The sequence below is a fragment of the Eptatretus burgeri genome, chromosome 13 (genome assembly GCF_056783735.1).
Source record: "Eptatretus burgeri isolate ZD-2024b chromosome 13, Ebu_testis_v1, whole genome shotgun sequence".
In the NCBI taxonomy this organism is placed as follows: Eukaryota; Metazoa; Chordata; class Myxini; order Myxiniformes; family Myxinidae; genus Eptatretus; species Eptatretus burgeri.
This window is the reverse complement of record NC_140973.1, coordinates 21494581-21520621: the sequence shown is the minus strand read 5'-3', so window position 1 is coordinate 21520621 and position 26041 is coordinate 21494581. Positions and strand designations below refer to the sequence as shown.

Sequence of the window (26041 nt, the reverse complement as noted above, 5' to 3'; positions counted from 1 at the left end):
AAAAAATAAATCAATAAACAAGCAGTCATAGACTGTTACTTACGAAATCGTCAACTTGACCTCTGACCTTGTCTAATAAAAGCTGTCTCGAGATAAGGTAGCGACGCAAACCAGAAGTTTCTACGATGATTCTGCACCAAACTATCGAAAATCGAATGTTTTGGATGTTTGACCTCACTGTGACCTTGACCTTTGACCGATTTCGACCAAAATTTAATCAGCACTAGCCATCACCCTCCTGAATCACGTGGTGTAATTTGACATTGGTAGCTTCTTCCGTTCTCGAGTTATCGTGCCTACAAACAAACAAACAAACAAACAGAAACGGAAGGCATCAATATACTTACGAAATCTTTAGATTTCGTAAGTAACAAACACACAAACAAACACACAAACAAGCAAACAGAAACGGAACTGATCAATATACTTACTAAATCTTTATATTTTAGATTGTATTAGATATACAAGATAGAATCTTTAGATTTCGTAAGTAATAAAGAGGAACAAATGAGTGGAGATAAGCAGCGATCCTGGATTTTGGGAGTTTCACCACAAGGGGATTGATGTTGGACCCCATCCACCCTGCAGTTACCTGGGGAGGGGGGGAAGAACGTAAAAAGAGCACAGGATCCAAGACCAGAAAGGACATGGTGGAAGACAGAGAAACCAGTGACCTGTCTGTGATGGCGAAGTGATCGACCCGTAGACTCAGCTTCATCATGGGAGATTCCAATTATTTTGAAGACCTTGGGTTTTATAAATTTCCAGGTCATTGATCATCCTTGAGATGTCTCCACAACTCGAATGGAGCCTGCCTAACTGTGACCAATTCAATTGATTAGACATGGTTGGGAAAGAAGCACACCTTTCTAGATCAGGGCCGGATTTTGGCATGGGCAAGCTGGGCAGTTGCCCAGGGCCTCCACAACCAGAGGGCCTCCACAACCAGGGGGCCTCCACATATTTCATGAAAAAAAAATTGTAAGTAAAAATGTATTTGTGAGTGCCTGAATGGTAGTTGGTAGTTAGTGGAACAGATAAAAGATATTGATCTATAACAGATGTAAGATATTCATCTTATCTTATTCTCTATTTTATATAGAAGTTCAGATTCTTTGTTCTTGAAAAATATACCTTGTGGATGACTGTAAATATGTCTTGTCACCTTTTTAGTATTCTAAGGTAGGGTGGGCCTCCACTACTGAAGGCTGCCCAGGGGCCACCACATGTCTAAATCCGGCCCTGTTCTACATAAGGTCCCACAGTTGAAAGTACATGTTGTAGTGTCTGTGGGACTCCGGTATATAATTGTGAGGTGGAGTAGATCTGGGGAAGGCTATAAAACAATTTCTGGAGTGTTGAAAGTTCCCAAGAGCACAGTGAGCTCCATCATTAGGAAACGGAAAGAATATGGAGCTACCCAGACTCTTCCATGAGCCGGCCGTCCTACCAATCTGGGCAACCGGACAAGAAGGACCTTGGTCAACCACCTAACCAACTGATCCACCAAGTTTTGGCACAACTTTTTGAAATGTCATGCTATAAATCGTTTTTGCCACCCCCCCCCCCAATCTCTCAATATTGAAGAATCACTGTTTCAGGATTTTTAAAAATCTCCTATCCGGATCCAGAGGAAACGGTTATTTATTTACTCGTTCGCGAGATTTGACAGATTTTTTTTGTCGTGACGGTGCTTTTGCGGTGGAGCTGATGGCGACTTCATCGGCGGTGGACGACCTGCTTTTGTTTATCTTCAGCAGCTCTCGTTACTCACGATGAATTCCATGGTCTTTTTTTTTGTCGTAATTTTTTTTCTTTTTACAGTTAAATCCGTGATGTGAATGAATTTGATATAAACTCGAACATAAAAAAAAAATGTGTCACAAAGAATGACGCATGTACGCACGGAAGGCGGTGTATGAACAAAGAAGTTCTTTTTTTTTTTTCTTTTTCTTCTTGTATATACCATCTCATGGTGAAAAAAGGGGCAGTATTTTGGAATTAAACACGATGTAACATTTATTTTGCAAAACGAAGGTTGGAAGATCCAAGTGTCTGAGGTGATCGGAGAGGAAGTGAGGAAGTGAAGAAGCAGACGGGGAGCCAAGCGATGAGAAAGCTCCAAGAGTGGACGATATGCGGAGCAGGTCAGCGTGGTGTCGGCGGAATATCTTTAACAGCTTGTTGGAGTCAGGACGGGTACCGGGAGGTAATAATGGACGTCGTGAAGAATTGGGGGGGGGGGGGACTGCACATCTGTTGGCTTTATTTTCCGTTGTGTTAAAGGTGTATTAGACTTTTTAAATCATTTCAACTGTTTAGTCAGCCTGGTTTACCAAAGGGAAGTCAGCTGGTGTTTAGTAAATTTTATTGGGACTTCTATGGCCTTCCAGGCCCTTTCTGGCTTGGTGAATGAGGGAAGTGCATTTGATGTTTATAATGTAGGATCAAAAAAAAAATCTTTTGATTGAAGGGATCACATTGAATGCTGAGGTGAGGGAGGGCTTTGTGGAGGAGGAGGAGAGTGTTTTGATGATGGGCAGCAAAGAGTGGCTGATATGATTGGGGGGGGGGCGTCAGTAGTTTGATAAGTGTTTAGAAACTTCGATGGTTTGGGCAGAAGATTGGCAGATTTTAGTCTAGGAAATGTAAGATGCTGGGAATGGGTCTAAAAATGATGAAAATATGAATGACATGATGCAACAGGCAGTCATGGAGTGTCTGACACAGGAGAAGGGTCTGGGGTGGTATTGATGGGAGGGGGAGGAGAGTGTGAGCAGACAGTGCAGTGCCAGACAGCTCACTAGGGGGTTGAGGTTTTCTTCGTAGGGGAGGAATAGATTTAAATCGAGGACTGCACTCCATGGAGTGTGTACCTCCACCAGGCTGAAGAGTTTATGTTTTGTATCCCACTGATAGGCCGGATCTGGATCCTGATCTGAACCAAAATCTCATCTGCTTCTTCTTGTCACCGAACCAACTCATCCACAACTTTTTGAAATGTCGTTTTTGGCTCTATCACTTAATGGTGAAGAATCATTCAATAATTCTCAGATCTGGATTCTGGTCTGCACGAAAATTTAATCAATTCGTCCTTTTAAAAAAAAAATTGTATTCCTTGTCGAGGCTCGTATGAGAGCTAACACACAACGCACAGCAAGGGGGGGGGGGCAGGAGACAAGAGTGGTGGGAGAGGGAAGGACAAAGCAGTGGAGAACAGAGACATTAGGAGATCTGTGCAAGGGAGAGGGATGTGGTGGGGAGCATGTGGTATACAAGATGGACATTACAGGGACTTTCAGGAAGGAAAGCAGGAAATTTGAAGAAGGTGGATTAATGGGGGTAGAAAAGATTGTGGTTTTGGATGGGGGAACATAAGAGGTGGTGGTGAACAGCTGTTTTGAAGGCCTGGAGGGAATAATGAGATTGAAGAGAGTGTGAAGAGAGTTTATTCCAAAGGTGGGAAAATAGATGAATGAAAGAGTGAAGGTGAGCAGTGATTCGTGATTTTGGTAGTTTTACCAGAAGGGGGTTGCTGGCGGACCGAGAGCGCCCTGCGGAAATGTGGGGGGAACATATCGCAAACAGAGCAGGGGAGGTGAGACCGGAGAGGAGATGGTAGAAGATAGAAAGCCCACCGGCCTCCCTGCGGTGAGAGTGTGAGAGGCCCAAAGACTCAGCCTCACCGCAGGAGATGCCAATGATCCCAAATGCCTTGGTTTCCACAGCATGAAGCTGAGAAAAGTGAGAGGCAGGAGTACCAGCCCAGAAGGAAGAGCAGTACTCCATCAGGCTGCGGACGAAAGATTTGTATGTGGTCAGGAGCTCAGGTGGGCCGAGGTAAGAATTTGCTCAACAGAGGATTTCCAGTCGGCGACTGGCTTTGGAGGCCAGGTTGGAAATGTGGCTTTCCCAGGAAAGGTTATGGCAGATAGTGAGACCCAGAAGCTTGAAAAAAGGACTTCTTCCAGAGGATTGTCGAGAATGAAGAGGGGGGGGGGGGACAAAGTGAGAGTCTGAGATTTGTCCGGATTAAAAAACATGTTCCACGTGTTGGACCAGTTTGTGATTTTTATCCACAAAGAAGCTGTTGCTTGCCGGTCTGAGGGATGACCGATGGTACGACAGAGGATGGAGTCATCAGCAAAAAGATGAGGATTTTCCAGAGAGTCGGAGAGATCATTGATGAAAACCAGAACAAGAAGAGGGCCCAAAAACGCTGCCTTGAGGAACTCCAGCCTGGACAGAAAGAGGGGATGAGAGAACTCCATTTAGGGCCACACTTTGGCTGCGACAGGAGACGAAGTCTGCGAGCCATGAATGGAGATGGCTTTTGGATACCATAGGAAGATAGTTTGGTGAGCAGGACAGGGTGCCAGACCGTGTCAAAACCACGTGATATGTCCAGGGATACAGCTCTGATTTCATGTCTGGCATTGAGTACCTCCATCCATTCTTTGGAGAGCAGAAGCAGAATATTCAGGGTAGAGTGAGCTGGTCTGAAACCAAATTGATGATCTGAAATCAAGCCATTGGAGAAGACCAAGGATTTAATGTCTCTGAAGCGTTGATGGATTCCATAACCTTGCTGATGATTGGGAGAAGGCTGATTGGTCTGTTGTTTCAGGGATCTGTTTTTGCACCTTTTTTATGCAAGGCAGTCATGTTTGCTGATTTCCAAGCAGATGGCAGATGACCTTGAGCAAATGAGAGGGTGAATAGAACAGAGAGAGTGTGAGCAAGAGCAGAAGAGAAAATTTTTAGGACATGTGAACTGATGCCGTCTGGACTGGTTGCAGAATCTGAGTCGAGGTTTGACACCAAGCTCTCCACTTTGTCAGAAGAAAAGGGCACAGAGTCCAGGGACAGTTGGGTGTGACTGGGTAATGTGTGAAGAGAAAGCGATGGGTTTCGGACACATGATTTCGATGCAAACGCTGAGTTTAGGCATTCAGCCTTTTCCCGTGCAGTGTCAGTATTTGTGGTAATGGGGGGCATTGAGGGGGAACATACACCATAAACAGATTTGATTAGATGCCATCAGGATTTGGAGGAGGGAGAGAGGTTTGAGAATTCAGACTTCAGATTGGAAAGATGTTGTTTGCTGGCTCTCCTGAGGGCAGATACACACAGTTGTTCCAAGCTTTATGGAAGGAACTGAGATTGCCTTCAGTTGGGTTTGCTTTCCATGAGGCAAAGGCAAGTTGTTTCAGGACAACTGCCTCACCACAAGATTCAGTGAACCATGGGTGGGAGGAAGGGTAGGACAACTGAAGATGAGAGGGGATAAATCTGTGCATGAGAGAGAGAGAGAGAGAGAGCAAGTTTCTTTGAAAGAATTCCCAGGACCAGTTGATGTCAGAGAAAGTAGCGATTGGAGACCAGTCTAGAACTTTGATGTCTGCTTGGAGACCCTGTCTGTTGGCTTGAGTGAAATGCCAGACTCGACGGCGGTGAGGTGGTTCTCTATTAACAGCCAGAGAGATGTCAACTTTGACAAGTTTTAGAGAGTGGTCTAACTAAAGTGTTGGATGTTGTAACGCGGAAAGTACCACAAACCATTTGTGGTCAATTTGAAGGTGGGAGACGGTAGACTGCACCATCTATTATTACCTCCGCCACTGAAGGAGGATGGAGGCTATGTTTTCACCCCTGTCTGTCTGTTCTGTCTGTGAATAGGATATCTCTAAATATTAAGGATGGATTCGGACGAAACCTGGTGGACAGGTTGGGTATGTGACGAGGACAAGGATAGTTTAAAGACACCCTTCCTCACTCCCCATGCACTGCCCTCACTCCCCCACACCCCCAAGAATACCTCTGGCTATGGCTTCCCTCCACTCCCACCTCATGTTTTTATATGTGTACTGTACTGTCCACCAAACAGTGATGAGTCCATCGACACCTCACTATCCGAAAACATGGACCAACTTCTATCTTCTCATCTGAACTCTCTCTTCCTCATATGTCGTGACTTCAGTTGTCATCATGCCAGTTGGCTTTATACCGGGAGCCCACGGGGGTTAGCTCAACTGAAGAGGGGAACAATTGCTGTCCTCATGGTAAGATGCCAGATGATATTCTCACCTCAGAACTCAGTGTCTGCCGGGACACTGCTGCTGGGTTGACGTTCTGTGGTCAATATCCGTATCGCATAATCGGCGCTAGCTCAACCTGTCAGCAGAACGGCCCCAAGTAGGTTTCTGATATTATTCGTATCGCTTGTAACACGGTATAAACAATGACAGACGATTTCGCCACTGGAATACCGGTGACAGACGCTAATTAGATGCCGCGAAAATATCGCCAGCTCAACTGAACAGCGGAACGGCTAAAACCAATGCAGAATGCTAGTAAGGGGTCCCCTGAGTACAAAAGGAGCACTGTCAGACAACTTTGTCACTTGGCCCCCCCAGGACAGAAGCTCCCTAATTTGGGACCCTTTGGTTGCGCTAGCTCAACCGAACAGCGGAACGGCTAAAACCAACGCAGAATGATAGTACCAGGTCCCCTGAGTACAAAAGGAGCACTGACAGACAACTTGGTCGCTGGACCCCCAGGACAGACGCTCCCTAGTGGGGCGTTCCATGTCGAGTGTATACATTTTTCAGCAAAATTTTTGACACATCGTCTTAGATTTCACTCTTTTTTTGTGCAAGTGTTTGTTTCCACGGTAAAACATTGTGTCAATTTTCAGACCTGGGGTCCAATCAGGGCCCATGTGAGGGCCCCCCTAAATTTGGGTGCCTCCGGTTGACCCGCAATCTTCCAGTGGCCATATCATAGGTTGTAGTGGTCCGATTTGGATGATCTTGGTATCAAAATGCTTCGTAAAAGCGTAAAAGCGAGATAAAAGAAAGTAAAATCACTCTGAGACAGTAATTCAAAAAGTTATAGTTTGGGGCACCCTTTGACCTTGTGCCCCCGCTCCCCAGCCAAACCGATGGTCCCGATTTTTTTTTTTTTTTTCGTGTGAGAATACCACTTCATATACTCCAACACCTCAGCATAAATGAAAATGGAATCTCATTGGGTTCAAGTGTGATGATGGTTTTATTGTTCGGGGACTCGGGTTCTGGACACACAATACGCCACAATACAGAGCACAATATTTGAACACAAGATTTCCAATCCACTATATCAGTATATTGTACATAAATTTTCCACATGCACATGCAGGAACTGGAAGCGATACGAGTATGAGTAAGAGTTTTTCCTACCATATTATAGTCAAGATTTTTTGCCAACCAATGTTTTATTTGACAGCTGTGTTTCTTTTTTTACTGATTGTGTAGGTTCTACCTGTAGCAGTTTTTGGTTCTTCGGAAAGAAGTACATCAGAAATGTTTAAAATGCAGTGATCTTCAATGTCAGGAAAAAATAAACTATTTGTGGGCCCGTTTGGATGAAGAAAATTCACTTTCACTTCATGAGTGTCCTGAAAGGCTTCCATGATGCAGGCAAGCCACCATTTTCCATCATAGTGCACTGTGACATAACCTGAGAGTTTCCCGTTAAAAGTTGGGGTAGATTTTGAAATAGCTGACTCGATACGGTGTTCCTCGCTAAGGCTGAATTCACGTACTTGAAGAGCAGTTTCAGAAATAGGAATGAAAGCATGAAGTTTTTGAGTTCCAGCTATGGTTTTAGCCGCTTTTAACCTTTCTTCCAGATTTCGTTCTTCCTCGTCATACGCCTCTTGGATCCCGTAACCGAACTTCATTTCATTCAAACCATTTTCAGCAAAGGCGAAAAGATTTTTTGGAGAAATAATTTGACTGTCGTAAGGTCTACGCAGGCTCTCACGTGTTGCTTCTTGTTTGACTGTACCTCCCACGCCATCTGAAGGGCCCTTGTCATGACTTGTAGCAAAAAAATGCCATTCTGCGTCAATACCATACTCTGATTTGTGACGACATAGGTTTATGAAGGCTTTGCAATTCTTATATTGGCCAGCGCAACCGTCTGAGAAATAGTAAAGTTTCTTGACATTTCCAAAGCTAGATTTCAAGTGTTCAATGAGCATTCTTTGGAAGAGGTGGACTGAGACAACGTTGTGAGTATTGCATTCTGATATAATCGTGAACTAATTGTGGTTTAATTTACCATCGTCTGGTTTAAAATAGTAAACCCAGGGGTGAATTGTCGCTTGAGAACAGTTCCAATGGAATCCTTGGGCCGCATCCCGTACGACAAACGAATGGTTATCTGAGAAGTCTCCAATAATGACATTCTCCTTCACCGATTTCGTCTTTCTTATTTTTCAGAAACTGAGATTGGGCCTTGGCAATGAAGTCCTGTCTCACTGATTTCACCGCGCGTTCACAGAATTGATAAATGAATTCTTCCAAAGGCAGGACCATGGAGCTCAGTTCAGATCTGTCGGTGGATTTCCACCGTTTAAACTGAATTTCATCAATATCCTCTCGTTCATAAGCACTCAGTAGCTCGGTTTTGAAGTCTTCAATTGATGGGCAACTTTCACAAGTTCTGAAATACCATGACGGTTATGCTGGGTTACAAACTATGATGATAGCTAGGAAGTTCGGCTATTTGTGGCATTTTGGAACCAAACATCATGAGTTTCACATTTTGATGTATCGTACATACACATACACTGTGTGTACCGCCTGAACCGGCCAGGACACACTCCGAGGGACGGAGCATGGCGAACTTCGCGAATCCAACTTTCAAGCCAGGGTTCTTCTCTTTGAATTTCTGAAACAGTCCCTTGAGATTGTTTAGTACCAGGCGCTTTTGAATTTTGTCTTTTCCATGTTCATTCCTGACCACCACACAGTCCTTTTTTTCCCAGCATTATTCGGCTGACTTCATCACTTCGGTAAAATTCGGTTATGGCGGATTTCACTTCGTCAGGCAATATTTTACTCTGTTTGGGATTTGGAGACTATAGCATACCTTTTTCTTTCTCTAAATTTTTGGCTTACACAGCCATTCTTTGGGAGCAACTGAATTCACTCATCCCTCTGATGCTCATAGTCCTAGAAAATATTGTCAGTATACGTATTTGCTCTGAACGGCTCGAAACAACGTATTGTGACGTCCACGGGACTTGAACAGTCCCGCCAACGTAGAATGAGCCGAAACGATGGAGGCGGTTTATTTCTATAACCCAAAGATGGCGGTTCTAATCGCTCTACCGCAAACGGGACGAGGAAGGTGGCACGAGTCGCTTTTCACTGAGTTAATGATGTTTATTTCTCTAACCAGAAATAATAAGACTCGGCAAGAGGAGGGATCCGGGGCCATTCGACGGGATGATGGTGTGGGTTCGGGCGTGGGGAAAACACAGACAATTCCAATGAATATACAAATCGCAAACCCTCTAAGGCGCCAGGTACACACACACACACAAAACGTAGCTGGTCCTGGTGGTCAGGCTGGCCCGTGGTGCGGACGCAACAGTCCCTGGATTGGCGTCGGACGAGCTGGCGTTGCGCTCGTCAGGGGCAGGAGACACCGTGGTACTGTCGACCTCCTGGTGTCGGCCCAAGTCTGCTCACAGCCGCCAGGGAACCAGTTCTGGCGCCAAGTTGCGAGCAGGAGAGGGATGCAGGTCCACCCGCCGTTCGACCCCGTGCTCCGAGCCAGCAAAACCACAGAGCCAACCGAGCTGAGGCACGAAGCACAGCAAGGCCTCGAGACACGATGAAAACCAGGATCGAATCAGCACAACAACACAGCATGCTCCCAGCACAACAGCCTCCACCAGAACAGTTTTTCTGTCCCGATCTTCTTCCTCTTCTCTCTTTCCCCCAAACAGAACCTTTTTATCCTCCTGTCCTCGTCACTTCCAATCGAGCCGTTTTATTGGCCCACCGCCGTCGCCTTCCGCCAATCGTGATCACGGGGCGGAGCCATCCGCAGCACTGTCCTGTGACGTCACGGCAAGCCTCCAGGGAATACTAAAAGGGGTTTACGCAGACACACTTACCCTATCCCGTATCCCTATCTAATTACGTGACAATTATCATTTCCCCCTTAAAGAAATGGACATTTACTAGACAACTTATCACCACTGAATTGCTACTTATTACATCGAGATCCTGGTAAACTCGAACAGCATGGCATACCTAATTAAACATCCTAATTACCCTTTGAATGCATACCCCCCCTCAAACGTAACACTGCCCCCTCCTCTGGTACCGCAGCTCCTGCAAGGTATATCACAGGCGCTACCGTACCAGCCTTAACACTTACTGACTCACACCTATTTAACCTAACGAAATAAAGTAGGAGGGGCAAAGGGCAGCGAGCCACAGCTAACTTACCTATCCTGCTTAATGTACTACCCCCTTATGGCCTTATCCTCGCCTAAACAATCATTCATTTTTTTATTATTTTTTTATTTTATCACATGAGAGCACTGAGCGAAGTTGCACTCCATCCTCTGGATCATCGCTCTTGCCCAACACTCTTCCAGTGATCTGGCGAGGGGAAACAAAAGGTTCCACAAAAACACAACACTTATACTTTACATTCCTACTCTAAGCCTTAACGACACTATTCATGGGATATGTACACTTGACCGTGTCCCCCAGTGGATGCTAATAGACCCAGCGTTACCTGGGGAGCCAATTTTCAAATTTGCTTGCCCCAAAATTATGTGGACATCATGCCCTTGCTGCACATGTCAAGTTGTGCAGGATCGAGTGGGACTCGCACATCTTCACAACATTCACACCATGGTCATCATCACATTTCTAGGTCATGGTCCCCATTTTAATGATGCAGGCTGAACCCCGTCATGGCCGTGGGGTGGGTTACCACAAGATAATGGGGGCATCTCAGGTGCAACCATGCCCACAGGTAAGCTTTAGTCCAACCCAGACGTTTCTCTGCCTCGCTCCCTTTGATTCCCACCCCCCTGGTAGCCATCAGCTCTCACCCCATACAACACACTGGAAGGGGTCTCACTGGCTCCTCTGGCCTTCCTGGGTCGCCAAGGTCCTACCCGCCTTGGTTGCCCAACCAGACACTCTCCCAGTTGCCTCCAGACACTGTCACCGTTAGCCACCAGGGGTGAATCTCCTTGAAGGGGGTCGCAATTCCCGCTCACCGTGAACTTCAGCAATCCCTGTGGACAAGCACATCATCCCCACCCACAAAACCCACATGACTCCCCCACCCCATCGGCCTTACATGTGACACCTGCATTTCTAACACTTCACTGACCATGACCTTCCCCGTTACCACACCATATCCAATAAAAAATCAATGTGTGCACCATACATTTCACTTCTTCACTTAAAACAACTCACACAGCACTTCTCACCCGATCCACGCACCAGCCATTGGACAGCCACTTGTGCCCGCTTTGTTACCAATTACCCACTGTCCCTATTGTCACTCTAAAACCCAGCAGAACTTACAAACCCATGCCAATTTTCCCACAATTCACTTTTTTCCATCAAAGGAGGCACTTCGCCACAATCTCAGCAGCAGAGCATGGCCCTATATGCTCAGCCCGATCTAGTCTCCCCGACCCCCGACAGTGATCTCCAGACCCGACCTATGAAAGGGCATCTCGGATAGACCTGGCGGTTCAGCAGGAGGATTCATCCTCTCCGAGTCTAAAAGTCTATTGGAGGGTCCCTCCATCGCCGGGTACCGGCAATATCGTTGCATGTGTCCTCTTCGCCCGCACCGGAAAACAACTCCCCATAAAAGGCCCCTGTGGATATCTGTGTAATGTCTCTTCCGATTCCGGACCCCCTCGGCCATAATCGAATTGCTCTATTAGCTGGGCTGGACCCCGCCGCTTTGGCGCACCAACTACCGAATTACCCCTTATCAAACTTGACAGTTTCTGGCAAATTTCCTGAAACATTTGGGTAATGCCTATTTCTCCCAGCCCCCCTCCCTGATCCTGAATCTCCGCCTGTTGGATCGTCACCGATGGCCTCTCGGGCACCCGACCCAGCCGACTCCACGAGGCCAGCCTGGCCGCGCACTCGGCCGCTCCGTGCACTGTGGGTGGATCCTGTAACTCAACCAGCGCTCGGACCTCAGGGTCAGGAAGAGCAGCTAAAAATTTCTCGAGTGCCAGTCTGTCCCATGCCTCCACTGTTAGGTCCCGATACGTGATCCTGACTGATTGGTAAATGTCCTGTGCCAGCTCCTGCACTGTCTCACCCGGCTTTAATCTGCGGTGCTGGAGCTGGGCCCGCACCAGATCACAGTTTGCCGCGAACCCAAACCGACGGCTCAACGCCTCGCAAATGTGGGAGCTGGTCAACATCCCCTCCGCGATCACGTTTAACACATCTGCGGCTGGTCCCCGCAACGTTGCCACCAAATTCCCTGTACGTTCCCGCTCATTCCACCCGTTTAGTCGGGAAATACACTCAAATTGCGTCAGAAAAGCTTCAAGGCTCCCCGACCCGTCAAAATTTACCAGGGGGATCACTTTTACGGTGGCTCGCTTCCCAGTTTCTCCCTTGTCCGAATCCAGCCGAGGGATCAAACACCCTTGTGGCTGCGTATCCAATTTCGGAGCCCACTGTGGCCAAAGATGTTTTGTGGTGAGGGTCTCATGGGTCAATTTTGCCTCCTGTTCCAAACGTTGAATGGACCGATTCACCTCTTCCCGCAGGATCTTCTGGGCCCGCACAACCTCCTCCAAGGCTCCGTCGCGAGTTTGTAGCTGCTCCTCAACCAACCCGGACACTCTACTTTCAAAAGACGGCTCTACCAGGCCTTTATCCAAGATTTCATCTTGGCTCATAATTTTATCTTGTTCGTCCAAACGAGCCTCCAATCCTTTTACCTCCTCTGCCAAATTCATCCCTTGCTTCCACAGCTCTCCCCACTCTTCAACTTGCAGCTGCATACGAGCATCCACACAGGCACGATGACGTTCCAGGCTTTCATCCACTTTATCAACCCGAATGTTCGTTGCATCAATTTTTTCCGTATATTTTCCCCCTCCAATGTAATTTCTACCTTTGTTTCCTCCAATCTATCCTCGAATTTACTTTGTATTTCTCCCAATTTAACATCCACACACTCCTGCATCTCAGTTTTCATTTTCTCCATCTTTTCCCCCAATTCATCCCTCATTAAATCAATCCGTGCACCCAACTGTTGCCCCATTACCCCCAATTGATCTGTCATTTCTGCCCTCTGTGCCGTCATGTCTGCCCTCTGTGTCACGAATTGATTTTCCATTTGTGCCGTCATTTCTGCCATTTGTGCCCCCTGTGCCGTCATTTTTGCCCCCTGTGCTGTAATTGCACTCATTAAACGTTCCAACATTGTCCAGATCGTCATCGTGCCGGTTTCCGGCGCTGCCGGCTCTGTTACGGGCGATGAAGCACGATCCACGCTCGGAATGGGGGAGGTTCCAACCCGACCCCGTCTCTCACTTCTTCCCCCGACTCGCTGCCAGACACGTGGCCTTCCTCCTCAAACATCTGCACATCCGCCATGGTGCAGAAGTCCCGTTTGCCGCCAATTAAATTTAATTTGAAAAATACCGCCAAAATTTTCCCGCGCTTTTCTGTAGTAATTTTATATTCCAATTCGTGGCGAGATTTTAATCCTGGTATATAATTTAGAGGGGTTCGAACATCCAACACCCTGACACCAATGTGACGTCCACGGGACTTGAACAGTCCCGCTAACGTAGAATGAGCCGAAACAATGGAGGCGGTTTATTTCTATAACCCAAAGATGGCGGTTCTAATCGCTCTACCGCAAACGGGACGAGGAAGGTGGCACGAGTCGCTTTTCACTGAGTTAATGATGTTTATTTCTCTAACCAGAAATAATAAGACTCGGCAAGAGGAGAGATCCGGGGCCATTCGACGGGATGGTGGTGTAGGTTCGGGCGTGGGGAAAACACAGACAATTCCAATGAATATACAAATCTCAAACCCTCTAAGGCGCCAGGTACACACACACACAAAACGTAGCTGGTCCTGGTGGTCAGGCTGGCCCGTGGTGCGGACGCAACAGTCCCTGGATTGGCGTTGGACGAGCTGGCGTTGCGCTCGTCAGGGGCAGGAGACACCGTGGTACTGTCGACCTCCTGGTGTCGGCCCAAGTCCGCTCACAGCCGCCAGGGAACCAGTTCTGGCACCAAGTTGCGAGCAGGAGAGGGAGGCAGGTCCGCCCGCCGTTCGACCCCGTGCTCCGAGCCAGCAGAACCCCAGAGCCAACCGAGCTGAGGCACGAAGAACAGCAAGGCCTCGAGACACGACGAAAACCAGGATCGAATCAGCGCAACAACACAGCACGCTCCCAGCACAACAGCCTCCACCAGAACAGTTTTTCTGTCCCGATCTTCTTCCTCTTCTCTCTTTTCCCCGAACAGAACCTTTTTATCCTCCTGTCCTCGTCACTTCCAATCGAGCCGTTTTATTGGCCCACCGCCATCGCCTTCCGCCAATCGTAATCACGGGGCGGAGCCATCCGCAGCACTGTCCTGTGATGTCACGGCAAGCCTCCAGGGAATACTAAAAGGGGTTTACGCAGACACACTTACCCTATCCCGTTTCCCTATCTAATTACGTGACAATTATCATTTCCCCCTTAAAGAAATGGACATTTACTTGACAACTTATCACCACTGAATTGCTACTTATTACATCGAGATCCTGGTAAACTCGAACAGCATGGCATACCGAATTAAACATCCTAATTACCCTTTGAATGCATACCCCCCCCCCTCAAGCGTAACAGTATTTTTCTTTCAGGCTGTTGATCACCGCTGGCATGCAGTTTTCATCACATTTTGACGCTGTATTTTGTGTTTTCTCCGCAGTGCTTGGTCCAACAACTCGTTGTAATTTCTTTCGCACAGAATCTTCCACTTTACTTCGCTTTTTAGGAACGTACCCTGGGTTCCTTTCCACCTTTCGTTTGTCGAATGGGCTTTCGCCTATCATCGATAATGACTGGTTTAATAGGTCAACTTCTGCTTCTCGCTCAAAAACCTCCTCGTCCTCATCTGTCGCAATAGATTCTGCAATGCCTTCGATAGTACTTTCTGATGATAATTTCGAACTGGTCGAAGATGATTCTTCAATACGTACTGGTGACAACTGAGTTTTTTTTTTTTCTGCACGAAGTACAAAGTCTGTCATCTTTTTTCACCTTTGAAGAAAATTTCATCAACATATCATTTGACACATTGCGAAGATCTTTTGTTGATTCATTTTATGGCAGCTGAATGGATCGCAACAGTATTTTCGGAACTCCTTTTTCAGTCGCCATGCTTACTGAAAAATATGCAAAACTGAGATTATCCCATTTATAACTTAATTCGATGATGGTGATACAAAAAATGTACACTTAAAAATCAATAGACACAATAGGCAGAAGAATTTTCACAAATGATGCAATATATATAAATATATATATATATATATATATATATATATATATATATATATATATATATATATATATATATGTCCAGAGATGATGATTGTCAATTTCAGACAAAAAGTCACCTGCCTGCAGGTGACGTCATTGGTACGATGACTGCAAACGTCGCCCAATGTCGAATCAAGAATTAGTGATATGTGGACCCCGAACAATAAAAGCATCATCACACTTGAACCCATTGAGATCCCATTTTCATTTATGCTGAGGTGATGGAGTATATGAAGGGGTATTCTCACACAAAAAAATTGGGACCATCGGTTTGGTTGGGGAGAGGGGGCCCAAGGTCAAAAGGCACCCCAAACTATAACTTTTTGAATTACTGTTTCGGAGTGATTTTACTTTACGCGATTCGAAAGATCTCGCTTTTACGAGCATTCTGATACCAAGATTATCCAAATCGGACCACTACAACCTGTGATATGGCCACTGGAAGAATGTGGGTCAACCAGCGGCGCCCAAATTTGGGGGTGGTGGGCTAAAATGGGCCCCGATTGGCCCCCAGGTCTGAAAATTGACACAATGTTTTACCGTGGATACAAACACTTGCACAAAAAAAAGAGTGAAATCTAAGACGATGTGTCAAAATTTCGCTGGAAAATGTGTGCACTTGACATGGAGCGCCCCACTCAGGAGCGTCTGTCCTGGGGGCCCAGCGACCAAGTTGTCTGTCAGTGCTCCTTTTGTACTCAGGGAACCTGGTACTACCATTCTGCATTGGTTTTAGCCGTTCCGCTGTTCGGTTGAGCAAGCGAACCAAAGGATCCCGAATTAGGGAGCGTCTGTCCTGGGGGGCCCAGCGACCAAGTTGTCTGTCAGTACTCGTTTTGTATTCAGGGGACCTGGTACTACCATTCTGCGTTGGTTTTAGCCGTTCTGCTGTTCGGTTGAGCTGGCGTGATTTTTGTGGCATCTAATTAGCGTCTGTCACCGGTATTCCAGCGGCGAAATCGTCTGTCATTGTTTATACCGTGTTACAAGCTATACGAATAATATCAGAAACCTACTTGGGGCCGTTCCGCTGCCAGGTTGAGCTAGCGCCGATTATGCGATACGGATATTGACCACAGAATGTCAACCCAGCAGCAGTGTCCCGGCAGACGCAGAGTTCTGAGGTGAGAATATCATCTGGCATCTTACCATGAGGACGGCAATTGTTCCCCTCTTCGGTTGAGCTAAGCCCCGCGGGCTCCCGGTCTACTTGGTGTGGGTACCTCTCTCACCTGTCATGGCACCTCACCAAAAGCTTTCTGCGACTCATTGGGACTGACTCAATCCGTCAATTTCCCGACCTGGATCGCAAGCAATGGTACTCTATCTCTTTTGGATCTGATTTTGACAAATTTCCCTGAAAATATCTGCTGTTCTTCCTTTGCTCCAATCGGTTCTTCTGACCACGTGCTTGTCAAAGTGGAAATCTCTCCAGCTATTACACTGAACAACAAATTTCAAAATTTTTTTTTTACTGGAGATGTGTAAAGTGATTAAGACTAATTTGGGTACGCTGATTTCAAAAATCATAACCGTTTTGCTGTATCACGTCAGGATTTTCAGGAACAGAAATATTCCCATTGCCTAGAAGTCAGGATTTCAATGAAATTTACATTTGTCTTTAACATGTCTATTTCGTACAATTGTTGTTAACTTGTGTTATATTTCTTTCTTTCAGATAAAGATGAGTAGGCGTTCCTGTACCAATCATCCTGACAACTTCTGTTATGTCTGTGGTCGGTATACCAAAAAAGATCAACAGCGAAGTATATCTACAGCAGTGAAAATGAAGGCCGCCTACTTTCACTACTTCGGGTGTAAGGTGGGGGACCAAGAACAGAGCTGGGCACCACACATCTGCTGCACAAGTTGTCACACAACCTTGACTCAGTGGTTGGTGGGCAAGCGCGAGCATGCCATTTGCGGTGCCCATGATATGGCGTGAGCCGCAGAATCATCATGATGATTGTTATTTCTGCTGCACAAGCATCGCCGGCTTCAACAAGAAGAATAAAGGTCACATCAAGTACGCTGACTGCGTCTCTGCTCATAAACCTGTGCCTCATGATGACGAGAACCCCGTTCCAACACCTCCAGCTGATCAGAACATAGCTGTAAGCAATGGTGAAGAGGATGGTGATGATGAACCTTTTGAACCCGACACTCAAGAATCCCACCTTCTGAACCAGGGAGACTTAAATGATCTTGTAAGAGATCTCTCGCTGTCAAAGGCGAAGGCAGAGCTGCTTGGATCAAGGCTGCAGCAGTGGAATCTACTTGAACCTAACACCAAGATATCCTTGTTCAGAGCACGTCACAGAGACATGGCTGAGTTCTTTGAGATGGAAGACACGATGACATTCTGCAGTGACATCAACGGTCTGTTGAAAGAACTTGGGTGTGATCACGATCCTGCAGACTGGCGCCTCTTCATCGACTCGGGGAAGAACAGCTTGAAGGCTGTTTTGCTCCGCAATGGCAACGAGAAACCATCAGTCCCACTGGCTCACGCGTTCGGCATGACAGAGACCTATGAGACTATGCGGCAGCTGCTTGATTCCATCAAGTACAATGACTTCAACTGGCACATCTGCGGAGACTTGAAAGTGGTGGCGCTGTTGTTAGGGCTGCAGTCAGGCTACACGAAATACATGTGCTTCCTTTGTCTCTGGGATAGCAGAGACGACAAGAATCACTGGACGAAGAAAGATTGGGAAGAGCGAAAAGAGCATGTACCTGGTCGACACAACGTGAAGCATGTCGCCCTTGTCGACCCAGCCAAGGTTTTCCTTCCACCACTCCACATAAAGCTCGGCTTGATGAAAAGTTTTGTACGGGCAATGGATCTGAATGGGCGTGGGTTTTTATATTTTTATATATACCTCAAGGAAAAGTTTGGCAACACCTTTTCGGAGGCCAAGATCAAGGCTGGTGTCTTTGTTGGACCGCAAATCCGACAGATTATGAAGGACGAAACTTTTCCGACAACTCTAAACCCCAAAGAGCTGGCAGCGTGGAGGAGCTTCAAAGCTGTGACGGACAACTTCTTGGGGAAGGAGCACGCGGACAACTATGAAGAAATAGTACAGCAGCTGCTGGAGTCCTTCAGGAAACTTGGCTCCAGGATGTCCCTGAAAATCCATTTCCTACACCAGCACCTGAACTTCTTCCCTGACAACTTGGGAGCAGTCTCGGACGAGCACGGCGAGCGATTCCACCAAGAGATTTCACTCATGGAGACGCGTTACCAAGGGCGGCACAACCCGAACATGATGGGCGATTTCTGCTGGTTCCTGCATCGTGAAACTGACACAGAGCAGCACAAACGCAAAGCCAAATGCCTAAAGCATTTTTAATTACATTCTAGTGGAGTTTTTCTGTAATTTCTATAATTTTGAAGCATTCATGATGAAATAAATGAATAAATGAATTTTTGTAAATTTCATTGAAATCCTGACTTCTAGGCAATGGGAATATTTCTGTTACTGAAAATCCTGACGTGATACAGCAAAACGGTTATGATTTTTGAAATCAGCGTACCCAAATTAGTCTAAATCACTTTACACATCTCCAGTAAAAAATTTTTGTTGTTCAGTGTTATCAGAGAACTACCTTAGCGCCGTCGAGTCTGGCATGTCACTCAAGCCAACTGGCAGGGTCTCGAAGCAGCCATCAAACTTTTAGACTGGTCTCCCATCGCTACTTTCTCCAACATCAACTCATCCTGGGAATTATTTTAAAGAAACTCGCTCTCCCTCATGCACAGATTTATCCCCTCTTGTCTTCAGTTGTCTTACCCTCCTTCCTGCCCTTGGTTCACTGAAGCTTGTGGTAAGGTAGTTGTCCTGAAACAACTTGCCTTTGCCTCATGGATATCAAACCCAACTGAGGGTAATCTCAGTTCCTTCCATAAAGCTCGGAACAAGTGTGTATCTACCCTCAGGAGAGCCAGAAAACAACATCTTTCTCAACTCAAGTCTGAACTCTCAAACCTCTCTCCCTCCTCAAAATCCTGGTGGCATCTAATCAAATCTGTTTCTGGTCTATGTTCCCCCTCCATCCCTCCCTTACCTTAAATGGCCGCACTGCTGATACCGCATGTGAAACGGCTGAATGCCTAAACTCGGTGCTTGCATCAAAATCATGTGTCCGAAACCCATCACTTTCTCTTCCCACCTTACCCAGTCACACCCAACTGTCCCTGGACTCTGTGTCCTTTTCTCCTGACAAGGTGGAGCGCTTGCTGTCAAACCTCGACTCAGATTCTGCAACCGGGCCAGACGGCATCAGCCCACGTGTCCTAAAAACATGATCCTCTGCTCTTGCTCACACTCTCTCTGTTCTATTCACCATCTCATTTCTGTTCTAACAGATTAGAATCCTTTTAACTGTCGCTTTGGTCATTTCACACAAATGGAAAACTTGTAGGGAAGGCATGGCGATTGTGAATATGATGTGTTTCACTTGGCATAGCAGTAATCACCAAGATGGTGGCCATAGTATAGAAATTGTGGGTTAAGGCAGGTGAACTGCCCAACCAATTTGGTAGAACCCGAACGCATGCATGGATGCACACATACACCACACACACACACACACACACACACACACACACACACACACACACACACACACACACACACACACACACACACACACACACACACACACACACACACACACACACACACACACACACACACACACACACACACACACACACACACACACACGCGCACACGCACACACACACACACGACTGCTTGTATCGTATAGATTGAAAAAGGACAACTTTTGCATGTAACACTACATGGCTTCTCGCTGTAACCATGGCTTCTCGCTGCACCAAATACGAGTTCTGTGCCATTGTATTTTCAGCCTGTTGGGAGGTGGTACGGACGCATTCACTATGAGAACTCACCAGCTGCTTAGCCAGTTGGCTGTGGCTGCAGCTGACAGGCCACCACGCCTTCGCTTCGCCCCCAGCCCGACAGGTAAGGAGAATGTTGTGATGGTTGGTGTTCAATGTGAAAACAGGACAACAAAGTGATTCGTGGATGTACTTTATCACGATCTCGTCATTCTATCTTTATCCTTCAAATTGCCATGGCATATTTCCATCGTGATTGGAAAATAATCGGTAAGTCTAGACGAGAGCATGTTGTGATTTACGGTAAGATGCGGTATTCTCTGTACGTAATGTTAAGCGGTGCTTCTTTCAGGTTACTTGCACCTTGGAGGTCTGCGCACTGCGCTCTACAACTGGTTGTTGGCAAAGAAGTTGGGTGGTACGTTTGTGCTGCGCCTGGAGGACACAGACAAAGCCCGGAACTTTCAAGGATCTGAGCAAGACATTGAGGAGTCACTTGAATGGGCTGGTACAAGCATCGCTTTTGATTTTTGATTGGTGCGCTTGGATTTCAGAAGACATTGAAGTCTGGTGAAGTGGTGAGTGCTTGACGTTGCAGGGATAGTATTTTACCCCAGGTATTACGATTTCTCTGTTTCCCTAGGCCTCACCCCTGATGAGGGTCCTCGTCGGGGTGGTATTTATGGCCCGTACCGTCAATCTGAGAGAATCGCCAAGTACCAGGAAACGGCCGGTGAACTAGTAGCTCGTGGAGCGGCCTACCCCTGCTTTTGTTCCCCTCGACGGTTGCAGCTGCTTCGACATGAAGCCCATCGACGAGGCGAGACCCCTCGGTATGCAGAGCATTCACAATTACTCACTCTCTCCTCCCCCCACCCCCAAATCCCCTTTCTTCCCCTGTTTTTTTTTTACCTCGTATTTCACATATAACAGTGGTATCCATTATTCAAAAATCAAAATCTATTTACCTGCCGGTTCAAACAATGTGTTCATCCATCGGAGAGTGTGTTGTATGCTGTGGATCTTCTGTACTTCTCCATTATGTCCACCTTCTATTCCCCACCCTCAACAATGTTTTCATTTAGTTATGATAACCGTTGCCGATTCCTGTCGGTTGCCGAGGCCCGGTCACGCCGTGACATGGGGGCTCCATTTGCTGTCCGCCTCCGTCTCATGGAAGACGATGCAGATGGCTTTGTCGACGCAGTACACGGTCCCACTCGCCATGATGTTTCTGCAGTCGAGGGTGACCCTGTGATACTGCGTACGGATGGCTCGCCAACATACCATCTGGCATCTGTGGTGGATGATGCGGCGATGGCCATTTCCCACGTGCTACGTGGATCTGAATGGCTTGCGTCAACGTCGAAACACTTGCAAATTTACCGGTATGTCTGACCCAGTCCATGGGGGCATAGCGGGTTTACACTGCACTGTTCATAGCGATGTCTGTCTACATGTGGCATCAATTTCACTGGCTCTATGCAGAGCGGTGAAGATTGTTTTATGGGTGTGAGCCCAAAGATGGCACCTCGCTTTACCCTCGACAAACCTTGCTTGTGGGAAAGTTCGACTGTGGGTTTTCATTGGCTTACCTTTTCTGTTTTCAACCTCGTTTTTCACTTCTCAGAGTAAACCTCTTCGTTGTTGACCACATTTGATGGATTACAGCTTGCTTTCAGTGAATACTGAGCGCTCCATAACCCATATCTTTACCCAGCGGTGACTTGCACATTAAATTGTTTCATTTATGAGTGAGTTATACATTGGATGAACAGAAGGCGTATGTGCGTGTGTGCTTCTTTAGCGGACATCTACATATTACCTGTTTTGCAATCAGCAGTTTAGCCATTTTGCTCATGTTATGGCCCACTACCCCCCCCCCCCCCACGAAGACCTCATAACACTATGACATCACTTCCTGTCATCCAGGGTGCTTGGTGTTGCCCCTCCAGTTTTTGCACACTTGCCTCTTCTATGCAACCCAGACGGCTCTAAACTATCCAAACGGCAAGGAGCTGTTACTGTGCAGGACTACCGCTTGTCGGGAACTCCACCAGGAGCCTTGCTTGAACTACTCACACTCTCTGGCGCTGGGTTCCATGGTACACCTTTGTGTTCGCTGTGTAAATTTTTTTGTTTTAATGATTGATTTGTGCTGGTCATGTGAAATGCAATAAAGTAATCTATTTAAGGAGAGAAGAGTTTATTCTATGGATGCTGAAGAGACTGCTGATGTCTTTTCTCTCCAGTAGGACCCACTGTCGGGCGCATTCTGGATGAAATGGTGTCCGATTTTGACTTGTCTCGCATCGTCACGAATGCTGCCTCCCTGGACCTCGCCCGTCTTCCAGATCTTTGCAAGTGAGATTCACATGCTTGGGGTTAGAACGTCAAAGCCTTTGTGAGCGTGCACACGTTTAAACTGCAATCTCAACACACGTGCCGTTCCCCGCAGGACACACACAGCGAGACAAATCATCGATGATCGCACTCGACAGTCCATGGTGCACGAGGTACAGGACATGGTGCACCAGAAGTTTGGCCTCCAGCCTGATGAGGCTCTTGTGGATCGAGTTCTGCAGTTGAGAAAGGTTTGATGGCTCGAGGGAATGCGATGGATCAGAAATATTCAGTGGGACGTGGGTACTTTATCTATCATGAGGTTTCCATTACTCTTTTACTTACTTCTACTTACTTCTACCAACTGAACATCCTTGCTTAGGGCCACATAGAGCGGCTGCGTGATCTGGTTGCTGATGACGTATCGTACATTTGGTGTCCCGTGGAGATTAACACAACCGAGCTGCAAAGGTCTTCACCACATTTTGCCGTCATTTGCTTGGAGGCACAGAGGTAATGCCAAATCCATGAATGCCATCCTTTCTGGTGGTGCTTTTGTAGCACTAAGTGCTGTTCAAAGTGTTGCACAAATCCAGGCGCTGAGCTTTGTTCTCTATGCAGATTGCTCGAGGGATGCGATTGGACTAATCCTAAAGAGATTCTGCAACGTTTGCGTTCACTGGGACACCAGGAAACTGGAGTTTCATTCCCGATCGCCGCTCGCTGCCTCCGGCTGGTGTTATCCGCACGCAAGGTTTGAAATCACGAGCTTGGGAACACAGCGGCTATTACAACCAGAAATGCATTTGTGTAATACTATGAATGAAGGTGTTCCTCGTGGGTGAACATGACCTCGATATTTGGCCCAGGCACAATTACTTGCTTCCATTTTAAAATATTTCTGTCATGATTTCTAAAAACATGTTCCCGAGTGTAATCTCCAAAATGGTGTTTTGTGAGGTTTTAAGCATGAGTTATTAATTGTGTTTGTCTTTGAAGCAATGTGTCTCACCCCACTCCTCTCTCTCCCTCATCTATTCACTTTGTGCAGGACGGGCCAAGTGTTGCAGACATCCTGGTGATGCTGGGGGAACATGAAGGACTGTCGAGGCTGAGAGCGGCGGCCTCAAGGTGACTGATTCAGAGGCTTTCCTCTGAACCTGTCACTTTTATTACCAAGGTTAGACCTTTCACATGAGCACGGTTAAAACTGAGCTTGGCCTGTCCTGCATTTGGTGGTTTGGTAATTGGAGGCTTCTGTAAATATCACAGATTGTGGGAAAGTAATTGAGAATTTACAGATGTCGTGTTTTATCCTGTATTTCAACAAGAATATACTGTTTCATTGTCTGCAATAGACATATCCAGGTTTAATGTTTGCAAGGCCTCAGGTAGACTTGTTCGAAGAGCCCCTTTTAACGGCAGAACGGAACAATGAATTACGACCAATAAAAATTTTGGAATGCAGAATCAGATAAGTGTGTTTTAGATTTGAGCTATGTTCAGTGTAGTAAAGCAATTGGTGTGTGCGTGTGTGTGCGTTTGACCTCTATGCACTCATAAACTCCTCGACAGAATGAGTTTAATACTGATGGTTGTACCCGTGGGGTGCGCTGATGGTTGTACTTTACGGTGGTAAAGAAAAATGTGTGGACCACATTTCTCTCTGTGTAAATATGTTTGGCATAGTGCTTCACCTGGTAGGGAGGTGGGGTGAGGGTGAGAGGGGGGGCATGCCATTACAAGTCATATTAAAATATCGTAATCCCAGGGGGAATTGACCGGTCCGTAAGAACGGGTTCTTTGCTAGTTAAAATGCATTGTTGGAGTCGATCACACAATAATATCAAGATTATTTGGTATCGATAACAAATACCACTAAATCTATGACAATGGCAGATGCAAGTCATGCCTCCACCGAGTCCAGGCCTTGTGCAGCGTGCAAAGTGCGATACACTCTCACACATCTTTAATTGCTGATATTTATAAACATAATAACAAGCAATCATTCAACAAATTACAACAGAATGAATTGCATGAGTAAACTACCTTCAATATACAAATGGTCATCATGACAAGCCCGAACAAGTTTATTTTATTTGTCCACTTTTATTTTGGTGTTGTGTTAATCACCATTTTGATTATCACCCTGACGAGCTGTCTCTCTTGAGCGAAGTTCTGCTTTTCGAGGAGCTAATTTGTTCAACAATCATTGACAATACAGTTGTCATTGTTGACAATACAGTCGACCCACTCCCCCTCCCCCCGCCAAGCTCAACCCCCATAACCCCCATAACCCCCATCCACCATCATGCAAATCTACCTACCCCCTCCCCAGCCCTACAATTCCCACTTTTGTGCTGTTTAACTTGTTTACCTCTTATCTTCCCCCATCTTTACTCTTCTGTTTATATGATTCTACCATCCCTCAGATGAATGCTCAGCCTGACGACCCGTCTGCTAACTGATCGTTGGTGGATGTTGAAGGTCCCACGGTGTCTTTTGTGAAGTGTTGGAAAGTTATCGCCGGTACCCTGTATAGTTGTCTAATTCCTGCCTAAACTGCGGGTCGAAAGTGGTCTTCTCGTATATCCCTTAACAACGGGTTACACGGCCTATCATCTCAGTTTGGATGATGTGCGGGTGCAGCAGCTCCTGCACAATAAACAAATTCACGGGGTCGGATGTAAACGATCGTTTTGGGTTTCGAAGAACAACCATGAATGAAATGTTTTTAATTTAATGTTTCTTTTCGCTTATTTGTGATTTTTCTATTTTTATTTTCTTGGTAACATGTGGTCCCGGAAACCTTTGTGACCTCCATTCATCAGGAAGTATCTTGTTTTTTTTCTTTATTTTTCTTGGTAGTCTCATCTCTTTTCTTCCATGGTCACTTTTCTTTGAGCCTTGCAAAGAAGAAGAAGAATAATAAATTGCTGCAAATCCAGGAGTGCAAATGTATTATATTTACTGCTTGTTAATAAAACTGATTTTGTTTTTGTCCAAATGCCAGAAGAAGCTAGTGAGGAAGAAACATTTCCATGTCCCACCATTAGGGGGCACCTTGCTCAGGCTTTGTTTTGAAATGTGTAAGAAAAATACTTCAATAAATTTGAAATATTTTCATTGTGAAATTGTAGACTTTATTAAAAGTGATCTTCATAATTACTGCTTGGCCAAATTTGATGGTAAATTTTAAAAAATATCTGTATGATTGCCTTCAACAGTGTGATAATCACCAACCTTGACGACGAGTCCATACTCTATGGACTTTAAGAGTTTTGAGCATCAGTGCTGGCGGAGTAGTTTCTTGGCAACCAATATACTTGGTTGTTTGCCGTTACCTTTCCCTGTGGTAGGGCAGGAATTTGGAGATTGAACAGGGTGCCAGAACGCTCTGGCCAACTCTCGTGAAAGACGTCATGA

The 26041-nt window shown here is 46.3% G+C and overlaps 1 protein-coding gene across 3 annotated transcripts; it reads left to right on the top strand.

Moving 5' to 3' along the window:
- Nucleotides 1–1987: 1987 nt before the first annotated feature.
- On the top strand, nt 1988–25741 carry EARS2 (glutamyl-tRNA synthetase 2, mitochondrial). 3 transcript variants are annotated; one of them, XM_085851618.1, is made up of 12 exons: nt 1988–2147; nt 20281–20396; nt 20625–20780; nt 20916–21105; nt 21358–21660; nt 22205–22377; nt 22528–22636; nt 22731–22866; nt 22998–23128; nt 23237–23369; nt 23667–23795; nt 25048–25741. In XM_085851618.1, the coding sequence occupies exons 1-11, from the start codon at nt 2137–2139 to the stop codon at nt 23748–23750; spliced, it is 1542 nt and encodes a 513-aa protein (XP_085707744.1). In that variant the 5' UTR covers nt 1988–2136; the 3' UTR covers nt 23751–23795; nt 25048–25741. The 3 variants fall into 3 exon arrangements, with proteins under 3 accessions (XP_085707744.1, XP_085707743.1, XP_085707745.1); XM_085851617.1 differs by having other exon boundaries at nt 22525–22636; XM_085851619.1 differs by having other exon boundaries at nt 1996–2209; nt 22525–22636.
- Nucleotides 25742–26041: the final 300 nt, after the last annotated feature.

Excerpts from the sequence above, each read along its gene's own strand:
- EARS2 (XM_085851617.1), top strand. Across the intron at positions 21,661-22,204 it reads AAACACTTGCAAATTTACCG|GGTGCTTGGTGTTGCCCCTC; the intron begins GTATGTCTGACC and ends CCTGTCATCCAG. Across the intron at positions 22,867-22,997 it reads GAGTTCTGCAGTTGAGAAAG|GGCCACATAGAGCGGCTGCG; the intron begins GTTTGATGGCTC and ends ATCCTTGCTTAG.